The sequence below is a fragment of the Choloepus didactylus genome, chromosome 10 (assembly GCF_015220235.1).
Source record: "Choloepus didactylus isolate mChoDid1 chromosome 10, mChoDid1.pri, whole genome shotgun sequence".
Lineage (NCBI taxonomy): Eukaryota > Metazoa > Chordata > Mammalia > Pilosa > Megalonychidae > Choloepus > Choloepus didactylus.
In genome coordinates, this window is record NC_051316.1 from 66,363,316 (window position 1) to 66,381,421 (window position 18,106).

General features: G+C 37.4%; 1 protein-coding gene across 1 annotated transcript in view; it reads left to right on the forward strand.

The window, feature by feature from the left end:
* The window catches only part of SH3GL2 (SH3 domain containing GRB2 like 2, endophilin A1), a 263,888-nt gene that overhangs the window by 194,729 nt on the left and 51,053 nt on the right, over positions 1-18,106 (forward strand). The window contains exon 2 of the mRNA XM_037797766.1: positions 10,954-11,022. Coding sequence (XP_037653694.1) covers positions 10,954-11,022 — 69 coding nt within the window. The remainder of the gene's footprint in view (positions 1-10,953; positions 11,023-18,106) is intronic.

Below are 18,106 nucleotides of genomic sequence, written 5' to 3' on the forward strand. Positions count from 1 at the left end.
CATGTATGCTTCCAATCATAAGTTCAGAAGGAGAATAAGTGGCTCTGTCTCAGCTTCTAATCAAGAGTCCTGAGATTCATTCTTATTGAACTGGCTTAGGTCACAAACCCACTCCAGATGCATTCATTGTGGCCTGGAATAATTGAATGTGCAGATAGACATATGCCAATCAGGATTCAGCAGTAGAGGTCGGAAACTGGGTCATCTTTCCCTGGAACAAGGGTCCACATGAGAGGGGGTAACCCAGACAAAATTAGGATGCTGTCAGTGTACAGTATTCTCAGGCAGAGATGGGCTGCTGAGCATTCAGGAAATTCTATCCAGGATTATAAGTGGAAAAAATATATATATGTGTAACTTTGTCCTGTAACTAAGATACTTTGTAAATTTTTAGCTTGGGGGATAGAACTTATGCATATATGACAGTTTTCAAATTTGGTAACTCAGATAGGGATCCATCTTACTGAGTTTTGTGTCATTATTATTTTGGTCCTAACTTAATTCCTTTATTGACAGACAGTGTTCTTATTTACTACACAACAAGGTGAGCAATTTTCTGCCGTAAGATAGTGGGTTGGTGTCTCTTAACTTGCACATCAACCTTTTCCACTTTCTAGACTATCTCTAAAGTCACTCCCTGTCTCTTCTTTATTGTTACTTAAGGTAAACTTATAATTTATTACAGCTATGAGTATGGTGCCAGCTTCCTTTGGCTTAGAGGAAGTAGAAGAAAATTTGTCTCGAGATAGAGCTTGGCTGCCATATTTGGTGGCAAAGGATGCAGCATGGGGAGCTGAATATATCAAGGTGTGAAATACTTGCATAAAGTTTCTCAAACGTCTTCAGGTACTCATTGGCTTGAAATTTGTCCCTGATGTGTGCTGTCTGCAAAGCCAAAGTACCTACCATGCATGGATGGAGGAATGCTCCTCAAGCCTTAGTGATGGATGTGGAGTGTATCCTAAATTGCCTGCCTGCAGCTGTAAGCCAACAATTGTCAGTTACTCTACTTTTCATGAGCAAATGATATTTCCTGAATGATATTTCTGTAGGCAGAAAATGAGATAGAAGAGAGAAATACTATACACAAAAATGAGGATTTTAGTTCCTATTGTCTCATTCCTGGTATCCCTTAGATCACGTTTCTTTTACTTTGTGCCCAGTGTACTGACTACACCCCATATAGAGCAGTTTGTTTGCATGTACTCTGGACTATCACACCCTTGAAATTCTGCTGGCTCTGGAATAATTGTTCTAATCTCCAGGTCTCTTCCACTTTACCCATCCTCTGGACTTACTTAGACTCATTTGAGAAATGACCTCATCAGCTGCTGTGACCCTCTCTTTCCCAGTTTTCCATCTACTTTTTTTACTTGTTTTTCTTGGCCTTTTTGGTTGATTCTTTCCCTGCCAAACCTTTAATTGTTAGTGATGTTCATAGTCCCCTCCTTCACCCACTTCGCTTTCTTAATACATGTTCCCCCTTAACAATCACATCCACTCATATGATTTTACATTCAAATGGTTATGGCCCATATTCTGACTCTCTCCTCAACCACTCCCTTGAGGTTTGGAGTCAGTGAGTCAGTCTCTGTCTCTCTCTCTCTCTCTCTGTTCTCTCTCTCTCTCTCTCTCTCTCTCTCTCTCTCTCTCTCTCTCTCTTTCTCTCTCTCTCACACACACACACACACACACACACACACACACACACACACACACACACACACACACACGCCTGCTGGACATATTTACTTCAACCTCAAACCCAGTGGGTCCAGAGCTGAGGTCTGTTCATTTGTATTCATCAATCATTTGCCAAAGCTTGAGACCTGTTACTAAGCAATGGGCTCGCTGTCCGATACGCATAGAAGCCAATACTGTGGACACCAGGATTTGGATATAAGAGTTTTACCGTGAGGTTGACTGGCAAGGAGACGGGTGGCAAAGCTCAAATCTGCCTCCTCAATCATCAGGTCAAGCAGGTTTTTATGGACAAGGAGGAGCTTATGGCACAAGCGTGATGAAGGAGCATGCACAGAGGTCTTACATGCAGTATCATGCGTCACATGTTAATAAAACAGTGCCTTAGGCATGCTCTGCTAGAGGGGGGCATTCTGAGGAAAGGTTTCTTAAGGTTTGTAATTGGCAGCAAGTGCACGTGTGTCTGTCTGGCTGGGGAATTTTACAGGCCGGTCTGGGCTGGTTCTTGCCCATATCAGGCAGTTTGTGATAATGGCAAATAAAAGGGGAAGTTATGACAATGGCCCCACAGTTTCCAACCTGGGAGTCATCCTAGAATTCTCTGCTTCATGCCCGTATAAAATCAGTCACAAAGTTCTGATTATTTTGTATTCTAAGTACTTACTGAGTCCATCATTACTCCCAGGGTTCTAGGTTCTGGTCTCCCTTGTCTTTCACCTGAATGATTGTAGTAGCATTCTAACTGGGTCCCTGTCTCCAGTCTTGCTTTCCTCAAGTCTGTCTTCACTGTGTATTCAGATGACGTAAAAATTAATTTAGCTATGCCACTCCCCGGCTTAAAACTTATTAATCACTTCCCATCTACTCTAGGATAAAATCTAAGGTCTTATGGTTCAGCCAATTTAAAAAACATTTTGTCAATTTCTTAAAAAGTTAAATATACACTTACTGTAAGACCCAGCAATTCCACTCCTAGATTTCCACAAAAGAGAAATGAACACATATGCCCATACAGACTTGTATGTGAATGTTCATATCAGTATATTCATAATAGTAAAAAAACTGGAAGCATTTGAAGCTTCCATCAACTGGTAAATGGATACACAAGATGTTATATAACCATGCAATGGAATATTGTTCAGCAATAAAAAGTAACTACTATTCATGCATGTAACAAGGATGAATTGCAAATGTATTATGCTAAGCGGAAGAAGCCAGATATTTAAAACTTTCTATTGTTTGATTCTATTTATATGAAATTTCTAGAAAAGTTAAAATTATAGAGAAGAAAGCAGATCAATGGTTGCTTTGGGGTGGGAATGGGATTGGCTAAAATGGTATAAGAAAATCTTTGGGGTGACGGAAGTGTTCTAAAACTGGATTGAGATGGTTGCACAACTGTATAAGTTCACTAAAACTCAAAGAAAAAAAGAAAAGAAATCTGAAATCTTTAGCATGGCATATAAGGCCACCACCATTTGCTCTCTCCCTGCCTTTGCTGCCTCAGTTCTTACCATTCCCTACCTTACGTCCTGACTCTAGCAGCACTGGAATGTATGTACTTCCCCCACATACCATGTTTGTTGCTTGTTTGCTTTTGGTCCAATAGATAGAGGCTTCTGCCTGGAAAACTTCTTCTGTATCCCATGTCCATCTTCCTGGCTTATGTACACTTTTTTTGAGAATTAGACTAGTGTGCAGGAAGCTTTCCCTAACTTTGTCTTCTCACCCATCTAGGGCTCAATTGTGTATCCTGGGCCCTAATGATGCTCTACTTTTCTTTAAGTACTTACCCCATGGTATTGAGATTGTTTATATATCCATATATCTCACTAACTGTAAATTTCCAGAAAGCATGTGTCATATACTGTTTGCATTTGAAAGCTCCTGTTCTAGCCAAGTCCCTGGTACATAGAAAGCACTGAATTTGAGTTCTGTGGTATTTATTCTGTTTGATTACTTTAATCCTAATGATGATTTATAGTCTTTGTTTTTTTAAAAATGGGATAGATTTGCATCAAAATAACCTCGATTTAACATTTTTTCTTCAGATATTTTACATGAATTTTCTCTTTTCCTCTTTTTCCTAATTTATTCTCTGCCTTTAGTATACTACAAGTAGCACTGTAGCAGTTAGAAATAGACATCAAATTTTAAGTTATGAGGGACCTTATAACTCTGGTTATACAACCCCACCCCACCTTGCCCTGTTTTGTGGATGAGAAACTGTGGCCCAGAGAAGTTCATGGCTTTTTTCAGGCCACAAAACTAGTTAGTAAGAAGAAAAAGACTTCTCAGTGGTCTGACTTAAATGAAAGCCAAGAGTAACTCACACTTGCCTTATCTAGAGAGTCAAAAGCATGAAGTTCTAAGTGGCCATTTATTAACCAGGTCTGAAATTTTTCATCAATTTTTTTTCTTTTGAGTTCTGGTTTTTGTTTTTTTGTTTTTTTGTTTTTTTCTCAAAGGAATTTATAACCAAGCTTTAAATAGAATAAGAAAATACAAAATTCAAAAAAACTACTACATGGATAATTCCAGCCCCAAGTCTGAGAGTCTGTTTTAGGCAGACACTTTTTATATTTTGTTCAATTTCAGTGGCTTATTGCAGAGGACTATGAAAATGTGCAATATTTGTCCCATTACCAGAGATGGGAAACTTTATGGACATACCATCCCCCTCTCCTGCACACCCTCTAATAGCCCCTTACCTGAATAGGAACTAGATTATTTGAGGGAGTAAAAAAATAGAGAAAGGCTAGTTGCTGTCTTTTATTTGTGTGCATTGCACACAACTTTTTAAGAAAAATTCTAGAAGGCAAAAATAGGATCATTGTAAGTGAAATTGTGGATTATAATTATAAACTAACTTTCTAGTGAGGGACTGAAATCTCTGCATGAAAACTAGAATAATTTCTTCCAACTTCCTCTGAGGGATGTTATGTAAGTAATTAACACGTATTCTATGGGAAATTTTCACTTTGGGGAGATGGAGCTTCAAAAGTTATTATTTTTAACCCCATTGAGCCACACCAGAAACAATTAGAGCATCATGCAAATCAATTTCTGTATTTCCAATATAGTATTTGACAAGTAGCAAAGATAGGCTGGAAGCTGGGGAAAAAAGAAAAGTGCTTCTTAGCTCACCCAAACTCATTTTGAAGTTTTCAGCTTTAGATACTCAAGGAAAATCAGTCTTCATTCTGTAAAATTCTTGTGGGGGTTTTAATATTATGTAAGAGGAACTTTTTCTACTTTGCTTTTAACATGCAAATTCCACTTATAGTAAGAAACAGTCTGACTTAGCTCAAATAGGCAAAAAGGCCTTTTCTCATTTTCTATGAAGTCTTAAATTTCTGGTTGAAAGAAATGAATATATTTAGTTTGAAATCCATTTTCAAAACATCATGGCATTTAAGCATTCCAGTTTAATGACAGCTGAGAAAAACTGGTGTGAGACTTAAATCCTATAAAGTGAATCCACCCTGCCTTTAATTTCTGGGAATAGCTCCATCTGGAAATACAAGATCTGCTCTTTAGTCAAATACCAGGAAAATACTGGTGTAATTTCTATTCTTGTGCTTCCCATATTTTCTATGTGATCAAGGACTGTCAATGTAATTTTTATTTTTAGTTCCTTTTTAAATAATAATGATTGATTAAAGAATTTTCATGAAGAGTCTGAGTATGACATGGTTGCATGGAACCTAGAATGGGGAATGAGATCTTGTTATTCTTTACAGGTTAGTATGATACCCCGATGTACCCTAGAGTATTCTGGGCAGAAAATAAACAAGTATTTGCAAAGTCTCCTTGAGGGACTGGGGGAAATTTTGGAAATATTAAACTTCCCCACCTGGGGAATTCCTGATATTCCCACAAGCATTGGGGAATCCAATTTCATAGTCAAGCCCTTGATCTTGGGGCTTGCCCTATGAAACTTATTCCTGCAACAGAGATGCTAAGCCTACTAATAATTATACCTAAGAATCACCCCCAGAGAACCTGTTTTGTTGCTTAGTTGTGGCCTCTCTCTCTCAGCCAACTCTGCAAATAAACTCACTACTCCCAGGTGAGTAAGTCTCCAGGGATGAGCCTGGCCCTGGCATCATGGGATTGACAATGCCTTCTTAATCAAAAGGGGGAAAAGAAATGAAACAAAATAAAGCTTCAGTGGCTGGGAGATCTCAAATGGAGTCAAGAGGTCAATCTGGAGGTTATTCTTATGCATTATATAGATATTCCTTTTTAGTTTCTAGAGTATTAGAATAGCTAGAAGGAAATACCTGAATCTGTTGAACTGCAATCCAGTAAACTTGATTCTTGATGATAACTGTATAATTATATAGCTTTTATTGTGTGACCTGTGAGAGTGTAAACCTTGTGATTGACACTCCCTTTAACCAGTGTATGGGCAGTTGAGTAATAAAATAATGACAAAAAATATATAAATAACAGGACATAAAATTACAAAAATACATAAATAATATTGATATACATAAATAAATTAAGGGGAATGGGATGGTTTAGGTGTTCTTTTGTATTTCTTTTTTACTTTTTTAATATATGTTTCCTTTATTTTGGAATAATGAAAATGTTTGAAAATTGATCAAGGCAATGAATGCACAACTATATGATTATACTGTGAGATCCTGATTGTATACTTTGGATGGATTATATGGTATGTGAGTATATCTCAATAAAATTGCATTAAAAAAAGTCTAAGCGTGGGCTTCTTTTACTTATGGAAGGCAATGCCTTTGTGCACATATTGGGAAAATAATACACTGACACACAAGGATAGTAATTATGACTTTTCTAAAGAAGAAAAGCAAAGAGCTTGTTTAATAGTGATTTTAAATTAACACTTTCAGAATTTTTTTCCCAAAGTGTAAGAAACCAATTTAAAATTACATTTTTCATGTGAACCAGACTGCTTAAGTCATAATAATCCCTTACTTTAATAATGATTTTAGATAGTTTAGAAAGTATTCTTACACATAAGTTCTAATTTAATTCTCATAAAATCTAGTATGTGGTGATGTTGATTTTCAGTTTTTTGGGTGAAGAAGTTGAGGCACTTAGAGTTTATGCATTTTTTCTTTCACACAACTGTTAGGTTATATTGTTGTCAGGACTGGAATCCACGTGTCCTGACTCTAAATCCAGCATTGTTTTTCTCTCAAGTGACTTTCATTTACAGAATTGTTAATGAAATTTCACTATGCATAAATAAATTATATGCTTAATCCGTGATGTAGATTGGTCAGGAAAACGTATGAGTTCTAATTTCTGCTCTTAACAAATTAGATATACTCAATTTATGGAATTTTAAATATTCTTTTTTAATGTGGGTAAAATGTAGTGCAGTCCTTAATAAAATTATTTTTCATGATTTTTAAAAAGCAGTTTGGAAAAGCATTGTATTGTTTTCTATTATATGTGTCACACACACACATTTGCCCACATATGTGTGTGTTTATATACATAATATTTATATAAAACTAATATACATATATATTTAGACAGAACAGGATTAACAGGAAGAATATATATCAATACTCACTATAATTGTATGAAAATTAATATGGTAGATGAATATAGCATGGCTATAATTAAGATATTTCTTTTCCCAGTTATAAATAAAATATCACATCGTACCTTGCTGAATTTTCAATTTTTTTGCCTATTGTTGATAGAAAAAAATGTATTTTATATGGGAGATTAAACTCTTAGAAAGGAGATGATTAATCAGTACTAACTCGTGGTTAAGGATCTTTTTTGCCTATTGTTGATAGAGAAAAATATATTTTCAAGGGGAGATTAAACTCTTTAAAAGAAGATGATGAATCAGTACAAACTCATGGTTAAGGATCTTCTTTGTGTTTATTTGTAGCTTTTTGGTCTTAGAATAATACATTGACATAAAACTTCTTCAACTGATAGTTAAATGTCTGTTCTGCAAGCACTATCTTAGGTACTGCTGTCTCAGACATTTTCAGATGAGGAATCCTATCATATGATTCCTGCCTTCAGCATCTAACAGTTCAGATGAACAGAGGTACTCAGCAAATGGTTTGTTCTAAGTAGTCTAACAGATGATGGGTGTCATTAAGAGTACAAAGGAAGTATGCTAATTTCCACCTGATGTGGGCAGTCACAGATGGTGGAGAAGGTGCAATCTGAGGGTTTTGAACAGAGGAGTTGTTCATGGGTTTTTAGATGGTTCAGTAAAGCATTTGTACTTCTCTGTTTGATTCCAAGGCCTTTTCCTGGTCTCATTTAAATAGGTGATCAATTTCCCATTTGACAAGCATATTAGCCAAAGTATACTTAGCATCAGAATATATTCAATATTATGAAATCTTGGTTTTAAGAACCACCTCACTGGAAAATAGTGGCAAAATTATTCTTAAATAAATGGTACTACCTCTTGTTTCAGTCATATGAGCTCACCTTGATTCTTACACATAAAACTGTAGGAAGTTTTAGTGACGTTATTTTAAGAAAAGGAGAAGATATTTGCCATTCTCCTAAAAAATGAGTCAGTTATTATTTAGCCTACAGTTTAATTCGGTACCTTGATATATTTAGAGCTTTTGTGACTTAGGAAAAGATAGCCCAGTAAACAATGTAGCTGTCACTTTAAACATTGCTTTTTTCCTAGGAATCTAATTAGATCAGATTTTTTTTATATCAGCCAACCAATCAAGCCAGTGCTGGTACCGAACTGCTAACATCATTTGTTATGTCTGTTGAACTGTTTCTCAGAGGAGCTCAAATGTCAGCTTTTATAGAAATGATCTCTTTCTCTCTCTCTCTCATCCACCCACCAACATACACACAGTACTTGTAAACTGGATGGCTAAATCCAGTGGACTAATCATTGGCCTCAGTGTGGGTTACCAGGACTAGATCATAATTATTAATGTTGAGAGTAATCTAATGTGATACAGTGAGCCAGCTACTGTGGTACTAAGCTGTTAGTGGTTGAAAAAGGGGAGAAATTAAAATTGCTATCAGTTACTTGAGCAATATAAGATTGAAAATGTGGTATCAGCTCTTGTTCTTTTTTGTGTTTTTTAATATTTTTGTTTTGTTTTGGTAACATAGACTCTTGTGCTTTTGTGAGGGCCGTGTTTTATTCCCTAGAGATTGTCAAAATATGATTAACCCAAGGTAGCCAAGGATTCTCTAATGCTATTATAAGGGTAAATGGAGACACTTCTCAGCTACATGTTTTTTTGTGTCAATTTGGAAAATAAAAAGTGGAAGTTTCATTATACATTATGGGAGGGTTCTATGTATACTGTTTCTCTTTGATAATACTGGGACCTTAGAATATAGTAGGTTTCCTGACATTGGATATAGCCAAATGGTAATGAGATGACAGTGTTTTTATGTAGCAACTACTTATTGGGTGGGAGATAGACTAGATTAGAGTTTCTAGCCTTTATTTTATTGTAAACCATATTCTTCAAAAATAAGCTACAAGTGGTGCTGAAATCTGAGCTAAAACTGCTGTAACTGAGCAAAGTGAAAGGGAGGTAATCTGTGTGACATGGTAAAAATGTACTTCACTGATGCCAGCACCACGGACAGTTCTCCAAAGCTGTGGTGCAAGAGTGGGAAAACCACTTTCAGATCCTGGTTCCACCTCTTCCTAGCTGAAAGTCACTACCATGAACAGGTAATTTAATTTATGCAGCTATCAGATAGAAATAATATGTGCTCTACACATACCAAATGATAAATAAGAAGTAAAAAAAGTGTACAGCAGCTCTACAAATCAAAAATGTTAATATGCTTTTTATTAACTATTCACTTTTAATTATTGACCTTTCTCTACCTAATATTATATTATGTTAAGGAAAATTGATAGATTCTTCTCAAGGAGTTCATAAACTTCTCAGCAGTTAAATAAACCGGTTGGAGAAACAAGAATACTATAAACAAAAAGGATTGGTGAGAGAATGGAACTAGGATTTATTCTATACCTTGTAGGTTCAGACATAGGTTCTTATATTTGTTATACCAGTTAGTTTACATGACAATTCTGTGTTAGGTATTACCCAGAAAATAGGAGAGGGTGAGTCCATGCCATGTTCTTTCATCAACCACATTCCTTCTGTTACTACAAGTGGCCTGAAATGGATGTCATCTTGTATGTCGGCCAAGAGGAGTGACAAAAATCAGACTCTTAGCTTTTCCAACAGTGGTCTCTTCTGAAGGTTATCTTGATTTCAGAAAGCTTGAGTGAAGGACAGAGAGGAACAAGGAGTAAAGAACACGCCTTAGCTCCGAAAAGGGCCTATATGAGCTTCCATGGCTGGAGATGGAGCCAGGTATCCAGAGGCTCCTTTTTGCTGAAGATCTGGCCATGGTGCGGATTTTTTGCAAAGATCTTCAACCCAGTGGCTATTGAAAGAAATTAAAAATCGTAATTTGATATCTGTGTATGGTAACTTTATGTAATGCAATGACATGTTAGTGAAAAGCAGCAGTTTCTACAACATTAACATTTAATAAATATCTGTCATTGAGGAAACCAAAGTATTTTTCTTGTTCCTTTATATATTTTTATTAGACTTAATTTGAATCTTATTTCTAAATAGAAGAGTTATGTCCAGTTTTTTTATGAGCATGAATTTTACATTTGGAAAATGACCTTTTGCCTATGTAGGTTAATGTATCTAAAATATGTGATAATGAGAAATGATTTGGTAGCAAGAAATACCCTTTGCATCATCATATGTACATAAGGATGGAGACAGCTACAGGAAACTTCATAAGACGACTATTCAAGTCCTTTTATATGAAAGTCAGCTGGACTGATTTTTTTTTTTTCCCACCAGTTTGATAGATATCTGTGTATCTGTTCAATAGCCCATTTAGGAATAGATTGAAACAGTAGTGATTTTCTACCTAGGTAGCATTTTAGATCCATTATCAGAATGAAAGGATTATTGTATGATGCACTTATCCTCAGATTTTTCAAAGGGAAAATTTTAGTTTTTAGTTATGTAATGGTTTATGTAATAGAAAGATCACTGCACTGGGATTAAATTCAGAAAATACAAGTTTGAATCCTTAACTTCATGATAAGTTGCTATGAAAATGGGACTGTCCATATATGTCATAGAATGATGTGAGATTATATTAGATGATGTTTGTGAAAGTGCTTGGAACTTTTAAGATGTCTTTTTTAAAGAAACCTTATTTACATTCTCTTTTTTTGGCTATTTTCTACAGAAAGTGAGTGAGAAAGTTGGAGGAGCTGAAGGAACGAAGCTAGATGATGACTTCAAAGAAATGGAAAGGGTAAGTCTTTGTCCACTCAGAGCTCCCTTTTGCATGGAAATTGTCCACCAGACTAAGAGAAAAGAGGAGAAATGGAAGGGGAAACTGTTCTCCACTTTAATCATTCTTAAAAATACTCTCATTTTAGTATATGTTTTCAGACAGAAAACATAAAGTCTCCTGACTTTTCTTTGAGCTATCCTGAGAACAAAACCTCAACAAAAGTGAAATGTTACAATACACTTTTCCTGTTGGATTTTCTTATCAGTCTTCCAAGTAGGGACAAAGTATAGCTCGTGTTTGAATTGGTATGAGGTGGGGAGAAAGCAGGAGGTGAGGAATGATGTCACAAATATTTTCTGGAGAGCTTGAGTCTCTCTCTGGCTTTAGAGGACTTCCCTCACAGGACTGTACCCCTGGAGGTAGTGGGGTGTATTAGAGAGATTGGAGTTTTGGTGCCTGCCAGACTTTGGCCTAGACTCCACTTCTACCTCTTGTTGAACAAGCCAATTTTATTTTCCTGAGCCTCCATGTTTTATAACAGGAATACTGATATCTATTTTGCAGGGTTTTGTTAAGGACTAAAAATAACATAAATTATTTAGTGTTCTGTTGAAAGATATCAGGTTCTCAACAAGTGAGGCTGAGGGTAGGGAACAAAATATCTCATTTTGTTTTTCTCACAGAGTAAGCCATATTTTCTCTTTCATGTGTCTTTCACTTTGAGACTTTGTAGCAATTGGTATTTGGGCTTATGGGAAAAAGCATTTATTGCAGAGAAATATTTTAGGTGCTAAATTCTTAGTTCATGGATATTGGATCCGGGGATACAGATCCTGCATTTGAACTAAAGAGGATGTTGCAAGCCTTAGGATACCTAGCAACCACACGTAAGCATTATTAAGGATAGCACTTTTGTACATTATCATAACAAAGTAAATTTTTTTCTTTATGTTCTGATTTTGGCTTTACCAGACATTTTTTAGAAGCCTGTTTTTTTTCTTGGCCCATGTCAGTTCCAGTGGACTCCTTCAGTTTTGCTATTTTTCCCTATGTTTGAATGAAGAGTCAAACAAAGAAAATTCCTGGATATTCTCTGCCTTATCTTTTTCAGTTTTTCTCCTGATAAATTCGTTGTTGAATTCAACAAATATTTGTTGATTGCCCCCTGTGATCTAGGCACTGAGAGTACAGCAATGAACAGGTTAGACAAGGCTCCTTACCTCATGAATTCGTAGTCTTATGGGAAAGACAAACTTTTTATGAATAATTATCAGTGTGGCAAAGGTAACAGTACGTGTTGCTGGAGAAGCCTGAAACAGAGGAAACTCACCCAGACAAGGAGTGTGGTCCGGGAAGGATGTCCTGACATGCAAGTGGAGATGGGAAGGATGAATATGAGTGAGCAGAGCCAAGTGTGTTCCTGGTAAAGGAAAAAGCCTTAGAACAGGCAAGAGAAAATGGAACACATTCAGATTTTTGAAGAAAAGGGGAGGTGTCAAGAGGCAGGTGTCTTCTGGAATGAGACTGTATGGTGGTGCTTACCTTGTTGGCTGTCCTGGCTAAGTTCTCAAGATTGGCCACACTGACAGGTACCCACTGGTGGGGAACTGGCCTCTTACACCTAATTCCTGGCAGCCACTTGCCCCCACTGGACCAAAGTCTTCATTGGTCCTCACTACTCATTTCTGAACCATTTTAAACCCCACTTGATTTTCAGTCAAAGCTGGTAACCACCACTGTTCATAGTCCTAGGAACAGTACTCTACCTTATCCTTCTACAGCATCTGAGTCTCCAGGCATTGCAATAACCTGCCCAGAATGATTCGACTTTGACTCTAGACTCCTTCACTCCCCATAATGTTGGAGTTCCCCACCGCCCATCATGGACAGCCCCATGGATCTGTGGATTCATACCAGCCTCTATCTACATCCGTTGCACCCAGTCTTGCTTAGTACTCCCTTATCCTTTAACAACCTTCCCACCCCTCCCCCACCCCAAGGAAGTTTATAGTATGCTACATGGCCAATGCCATGTCATTAATGACAGGTTAGGTAGGTATTTAGGAATTTAGAACTAAGAACCAGGAGTCAGAATTTAAGTCCCGCTTTCAGCATCTGCCTTGACTAAAAATAAGCTGGTTAGTTCAGTTGAAACTAAGCAAACTAACTTTCTGTTTCTTAAATGACACTAAAAAATAGGATATTTAGAGAACAGAATTCTACTCTGTAGTATTCACTGAGTAACTAATGAACCCTTTGTAAAGTGATTTTGATACAGTCCATGTCAATCTTATGAACTAATTAAAAGATCTTGCAAATATTTTCTTTTAGCCAGGTAGCCGCCTAAATCCATCTGAGTCTGAAAATGACATTTATTTCTCATATTTCCTAGAAAATAGTGCATTTCTGAAGATTTTATTTCAAAATCTAGATATTCCCACAATAACATAAACTGCTAGTTGTGCAAAGAACACATCTGTGGTTCTGCATTTCAGCTTATACCTAGTAAATTGGGAGATTTAGATTTCAGTTCAGTGTATATGTTGTTTTACTTTATTTTAATCCCACACATCTTTAAGTCTTATCTGTGGCTTTCTTGCAGATCTTGTATTCTCTACCTATGCTAAATTTGCATTAAATTTAAAGATTTCTGTGGTAATTGAAAACACATGCTTTGAATTTAGAATATAAAATCTTTTCCCTCCTGTTAATTTTTTATTACTCACAAAAGTATTTTAGCCCAACCTCCTAAGCCTACAGTGGAATCACCTTTCCACGGTGGGTCTTCTGATTAATAGGCATTTGGGATAAAGAGACTTTTGCTCAGCTATATTCTCAGAGGTGCAATTAGACAACAAAAGGAAACAGATTAGAGGTTTGTATGAAGCAGCACTACTGGGAGAAAGAGGTGGGGATTCCTAGGGGTTTCTTTCTCTAAAGCAGCCAGCCTAGCTGTACTCTGCTGCCGTGCTGCAGTAAAATCACGGTGTGAGTCGCTCAGCCTTGGCAGTCTTCCTCTCCTTGAGTTGACTGAGTGGAATCCTGTGGCTGTGTGTCTCTGTAGGAACCCTGCCCATAACAATCTCTCACTTCTCTTAAGTGCCTTACATGGAGTCGTTTCTGTTTTAAAAATTACCTGCTGCTTACAAGCTTCATTAAACACAAGCTAAATTTCTTACCGTGTGTATTAGTTAGGGTTCTCTAGGGAAAAAGAACCAACAGGAGATATCTGTAAATATGAGATTTTATGAAAGCATCTCATGCAACTGTGGGGGTGCATGAGTCCAGATTCCATAGGGCAGGATGCATGAGTCCAAATTCCGTAGGGGAGGCAGCGAGCTGGCAACTTTGATGAAGGTCTTCGATGAACTCCCCAGGAGAGGCTTGCTGTCTGAAGAAAAGGTTCTCTCTCTTCTCCCTTAAAAGTCTTCAACTGAATGTATTAAATCCAGCCGATTGCATTCTCTCATTGCAGAAGACACACCCTTTGTTGATGTAATCAGCCACAGGTGTAGTCAATTGATGATTTAATAAACCAGTCTTCTGGGTTATTAACCAGCCACCAATGTCCTTGCAGTAATGGTTAGGCCAGTGCTTGCTTAACCAGACACCTGGGCACCATCACCTGGCCAAATTGACACATGAACCTTACCATCACAGTCCACTCCTTGTCAACTTGGCAGCTATACACGTCACCTTAAACCATACTTAATCTCTAAATAGACACAATTACAGACATAAGTTTCATCTAACAATACTCAGCTGTCCTGCATACAACCGGAAATGCACTAGATCTCTCCATAATAGGGTGCAAGTCCTTGGGTAACATTTACTCTTACACTTGACATCCTGTAACTTAAACATTACGAAATGAACAATACATCTTATGTCATACGATAAGGGGATAAGATAGAGAAGAAAACAAAGATATTTCCTTTATGTACAAATACAGACATACTTAACAAAACAAGGAGGAAATATTCACACCATCATAGTCCTCATTTCTGTAACTGGTCACGTGGTTGTAGTTTGTATTTATCACTACATTTTTCTGCTACCCATTCCATTTTCCTTTTGCCCTCAGCAAGCAATTCAGCTGGCCATGGTTCTTTACCTGGTGGGGTGACTCACACCTTCATTCCTGAAGTTTTTTGGCCATTGGTAGCCCTGCCTGGTTTGGGTTGTTGCAGTTTTCCATTGACTTTAATCACAGGTCATGGTAGTAATAAGAGACGCCCTAGAGGATCTTCTGTATTCCAGGAAAACTCTTCTTTACCTCCATTCTGTAGTTGCAGTCCTATTCATGCCCTTTGTTGGTGTAATGAGCTACAGATGCAGTCAGTTGACTGATGATTTAATAAACCAGCCTCCTGGATTATTAACTATCTACAAATGTCCTTGTAGTAAGGGTTAGGCCAGTGCTTGCTTGGCCAGACACCTGGGCACCATCACCTGGCCAAGTTGACACGTGAACCTAACCATCACACTCTGGTGTTTCAGACATTAGGTGGATTTGTTAACTGAAAAGCTGCAGACTTTTGGTCAAAAGGAAGTTCTGGAATTTGAGAGGTTCCTTCTCAAGTTTCCATCATTTGCTGCTGCGCTTCTGTCTTTTTGTGTCATTACATTCATTCATCACTTGGCAAATCCATGAATGCCTCCATGTGCTAGGCATTTTGTTGGGCACTCGGAATGCAAACATGATTGTATACAGCACAGTCTTCAAGGTATGGATCCACAACATCCTAGTGTGGATTGAAGAGGTGGCATGTAAATCAGTGGCTTGCAGGGTTTGGTGCCCTGGTGATAAATGCCATTCTATTTCAAGAGCAGCCTTAGGAAAGTAAGGATTTTTCACAGAGTGGGGTGGAGGAAAGGCCTGTACGAAAATGTCCAAGATCATTATTTTTATACACTTAATTAGCCATTGTGTGGAGAGGGAGTAGGCCTTTTTATGCAACCCAAGTTGGTAGAACTAGAATCAGTGAGAAACAGTGGGGAGATTCTGGCTCAATATGAGAAAGAGCTTCTGACCATCAGAGCTATAAATAATAAAATCAAAACAAAAATCAGCCTCAAGAATTAGTTTCATTACTGCCCATGATAAGAGGCTAAACCCAGTGTTCCACCTGCCAAGTAGAGCATGGTAGTCTTCATAGGAGTTTTGTGGCAAGTAATTCGTTGCTTTATAACATCACTTTTATTAACTTCACTGTTACTTGAATTCCGGTGATCATCTCAAAAGGGAGACAAAGGAGTAAAGCTCCAGCTAGCCTTCTCAGAGGACCACATATCCCTGAGTGCACCCCTGGGCACCTGCCTTGCCTGTGAATGTCTGCTTCATGGGTGTGGTGGTGGATGAGAAGCTGGGAGTTACTGTACTAAGGCAGTCACTCACTGGTGTAGAATTGTAAAGAGGGGAGAGCCCCAAACAAGGTGTACTTTAAAGATATCTTTCTTCTTGTCTTGAAATCAGTGAAAACAAATTTCCTCTCAATTACTTGTTTACAATGTATTTCCAATCTAACATTAAAAGTGATGTCCTAGAGGAAAAAGGCAGCAGGACAACCTCAGCCAAATGCCTTGTTTATTTTTGTTTTTCAACAAATCAGGCTTTCTCAGTTTGTGAGAACTGCTTCAAGGGAAGGCAGTTTAGGGATCTGTGGATTAACTCTTCCATATCAGTAGGGAACTATTAAAACATTATCATTGGAACAGCTTGTATCTCACTGTCAGAAATCTTTCCCAAGATGCTGCTTTCATTATGTCTCTGTGACTTATTTCGCTGTCCTGGTTCAGTGTTCTCAGTACCTTAAGTTGGTGTGTGTTTGGTCTTCACAGTTGCATTTTCTTAACTTTGACATTAGGAAAATTGAGAATTTGAAAAGGTTTTAGTATTTCATACAACATTTTAACATTTGTTTTATGTAACCACTGTGAGTTACACCATGTCTAAAAGGGTGCTTAATTCGTCTAGTTATTTTTGATGACTAAACCCACAAACTGTGTTCCATTTTTTAAGATGTCTAATTTTTCTTAAACTCTGCTGTTGCTTGCCTGTGGTAACATCTGGCATAATGTAGTATCTGACATTATGAAATCATATCTTTCAATACTTTTGTTGCTCCACAACGAATGCCATGTGGTTCAGGTGTGCTTCAGTTGTGCTTCTAGCTGAGTTAGGAAACACTGATCTATATTTACTCCAGTGAAGAAACGTAACCAGACACCTCTGGAACAATAAACTCATTCTAGTCAGTTCACTGCTTTTCAGTTTTCTTTCATCTTTCCTGTAAAGACTGATACTGGCTTGTGAAATGATCAGCAGTATCGTAGGTTCACAAAGGCCCACCTTAGTAAAACTAGCACCTTCGAACAGGGGTCACCCAACTTTTCCTGTATTTTAGGCTCTGTGAGCCAGTTGGTCTCTGTGGTCTCTGCTGCACCTACGTTTACTGCTGTTTAGCTGCAGAAGCAACCATTGACCAGATCTAAAGAAATATAAAACTTCATATAGGGTCACTGAAATTTGAATTTCCTGTTATTATTATTATGAAAAATGAAATCTTAGCCTACTTTTGAATTTTTCAACCATTTACAAATAAAACAGGCAGTGGACTGGTACTGGCCTGTGAGCCATAGTTTGGCAAACCGTGTGTTAGTATGAAGAAAAAAATGTTACATTGGAAAAGAAGGTTGAGGGAGCTGTTTCCTCTCCCTATCCAAAGTTATAAATTTCAAGACTGGATGGTGGAGAAAATGCTGAGAGTTGCTAAAATCATAGTATTGAGAAATTTGTGGAAAAAAGACCAAAGGATATATGCCTATCATGCTTTCTGAAAGAAGCATATTTCACACGGAGAAGTTATTTCCCAAAAAAATGCCTATATTTGTGTGTGTATGTATATATGTTTATGTGTGTGTATATATATAGTGTGTGTGTATATGTGTATATTTAAACTATATATACATATTAGTTTCATCTCCTCTAAACAGCTTTCACTAATGGCTTGCCACCCCTACCCCAAGAAGCAAGGTTAAAGAAATGGAGGCCTCATGAACTCACAAGAAGTTGTTTTTATTTAGGACTCATTAAAACTTA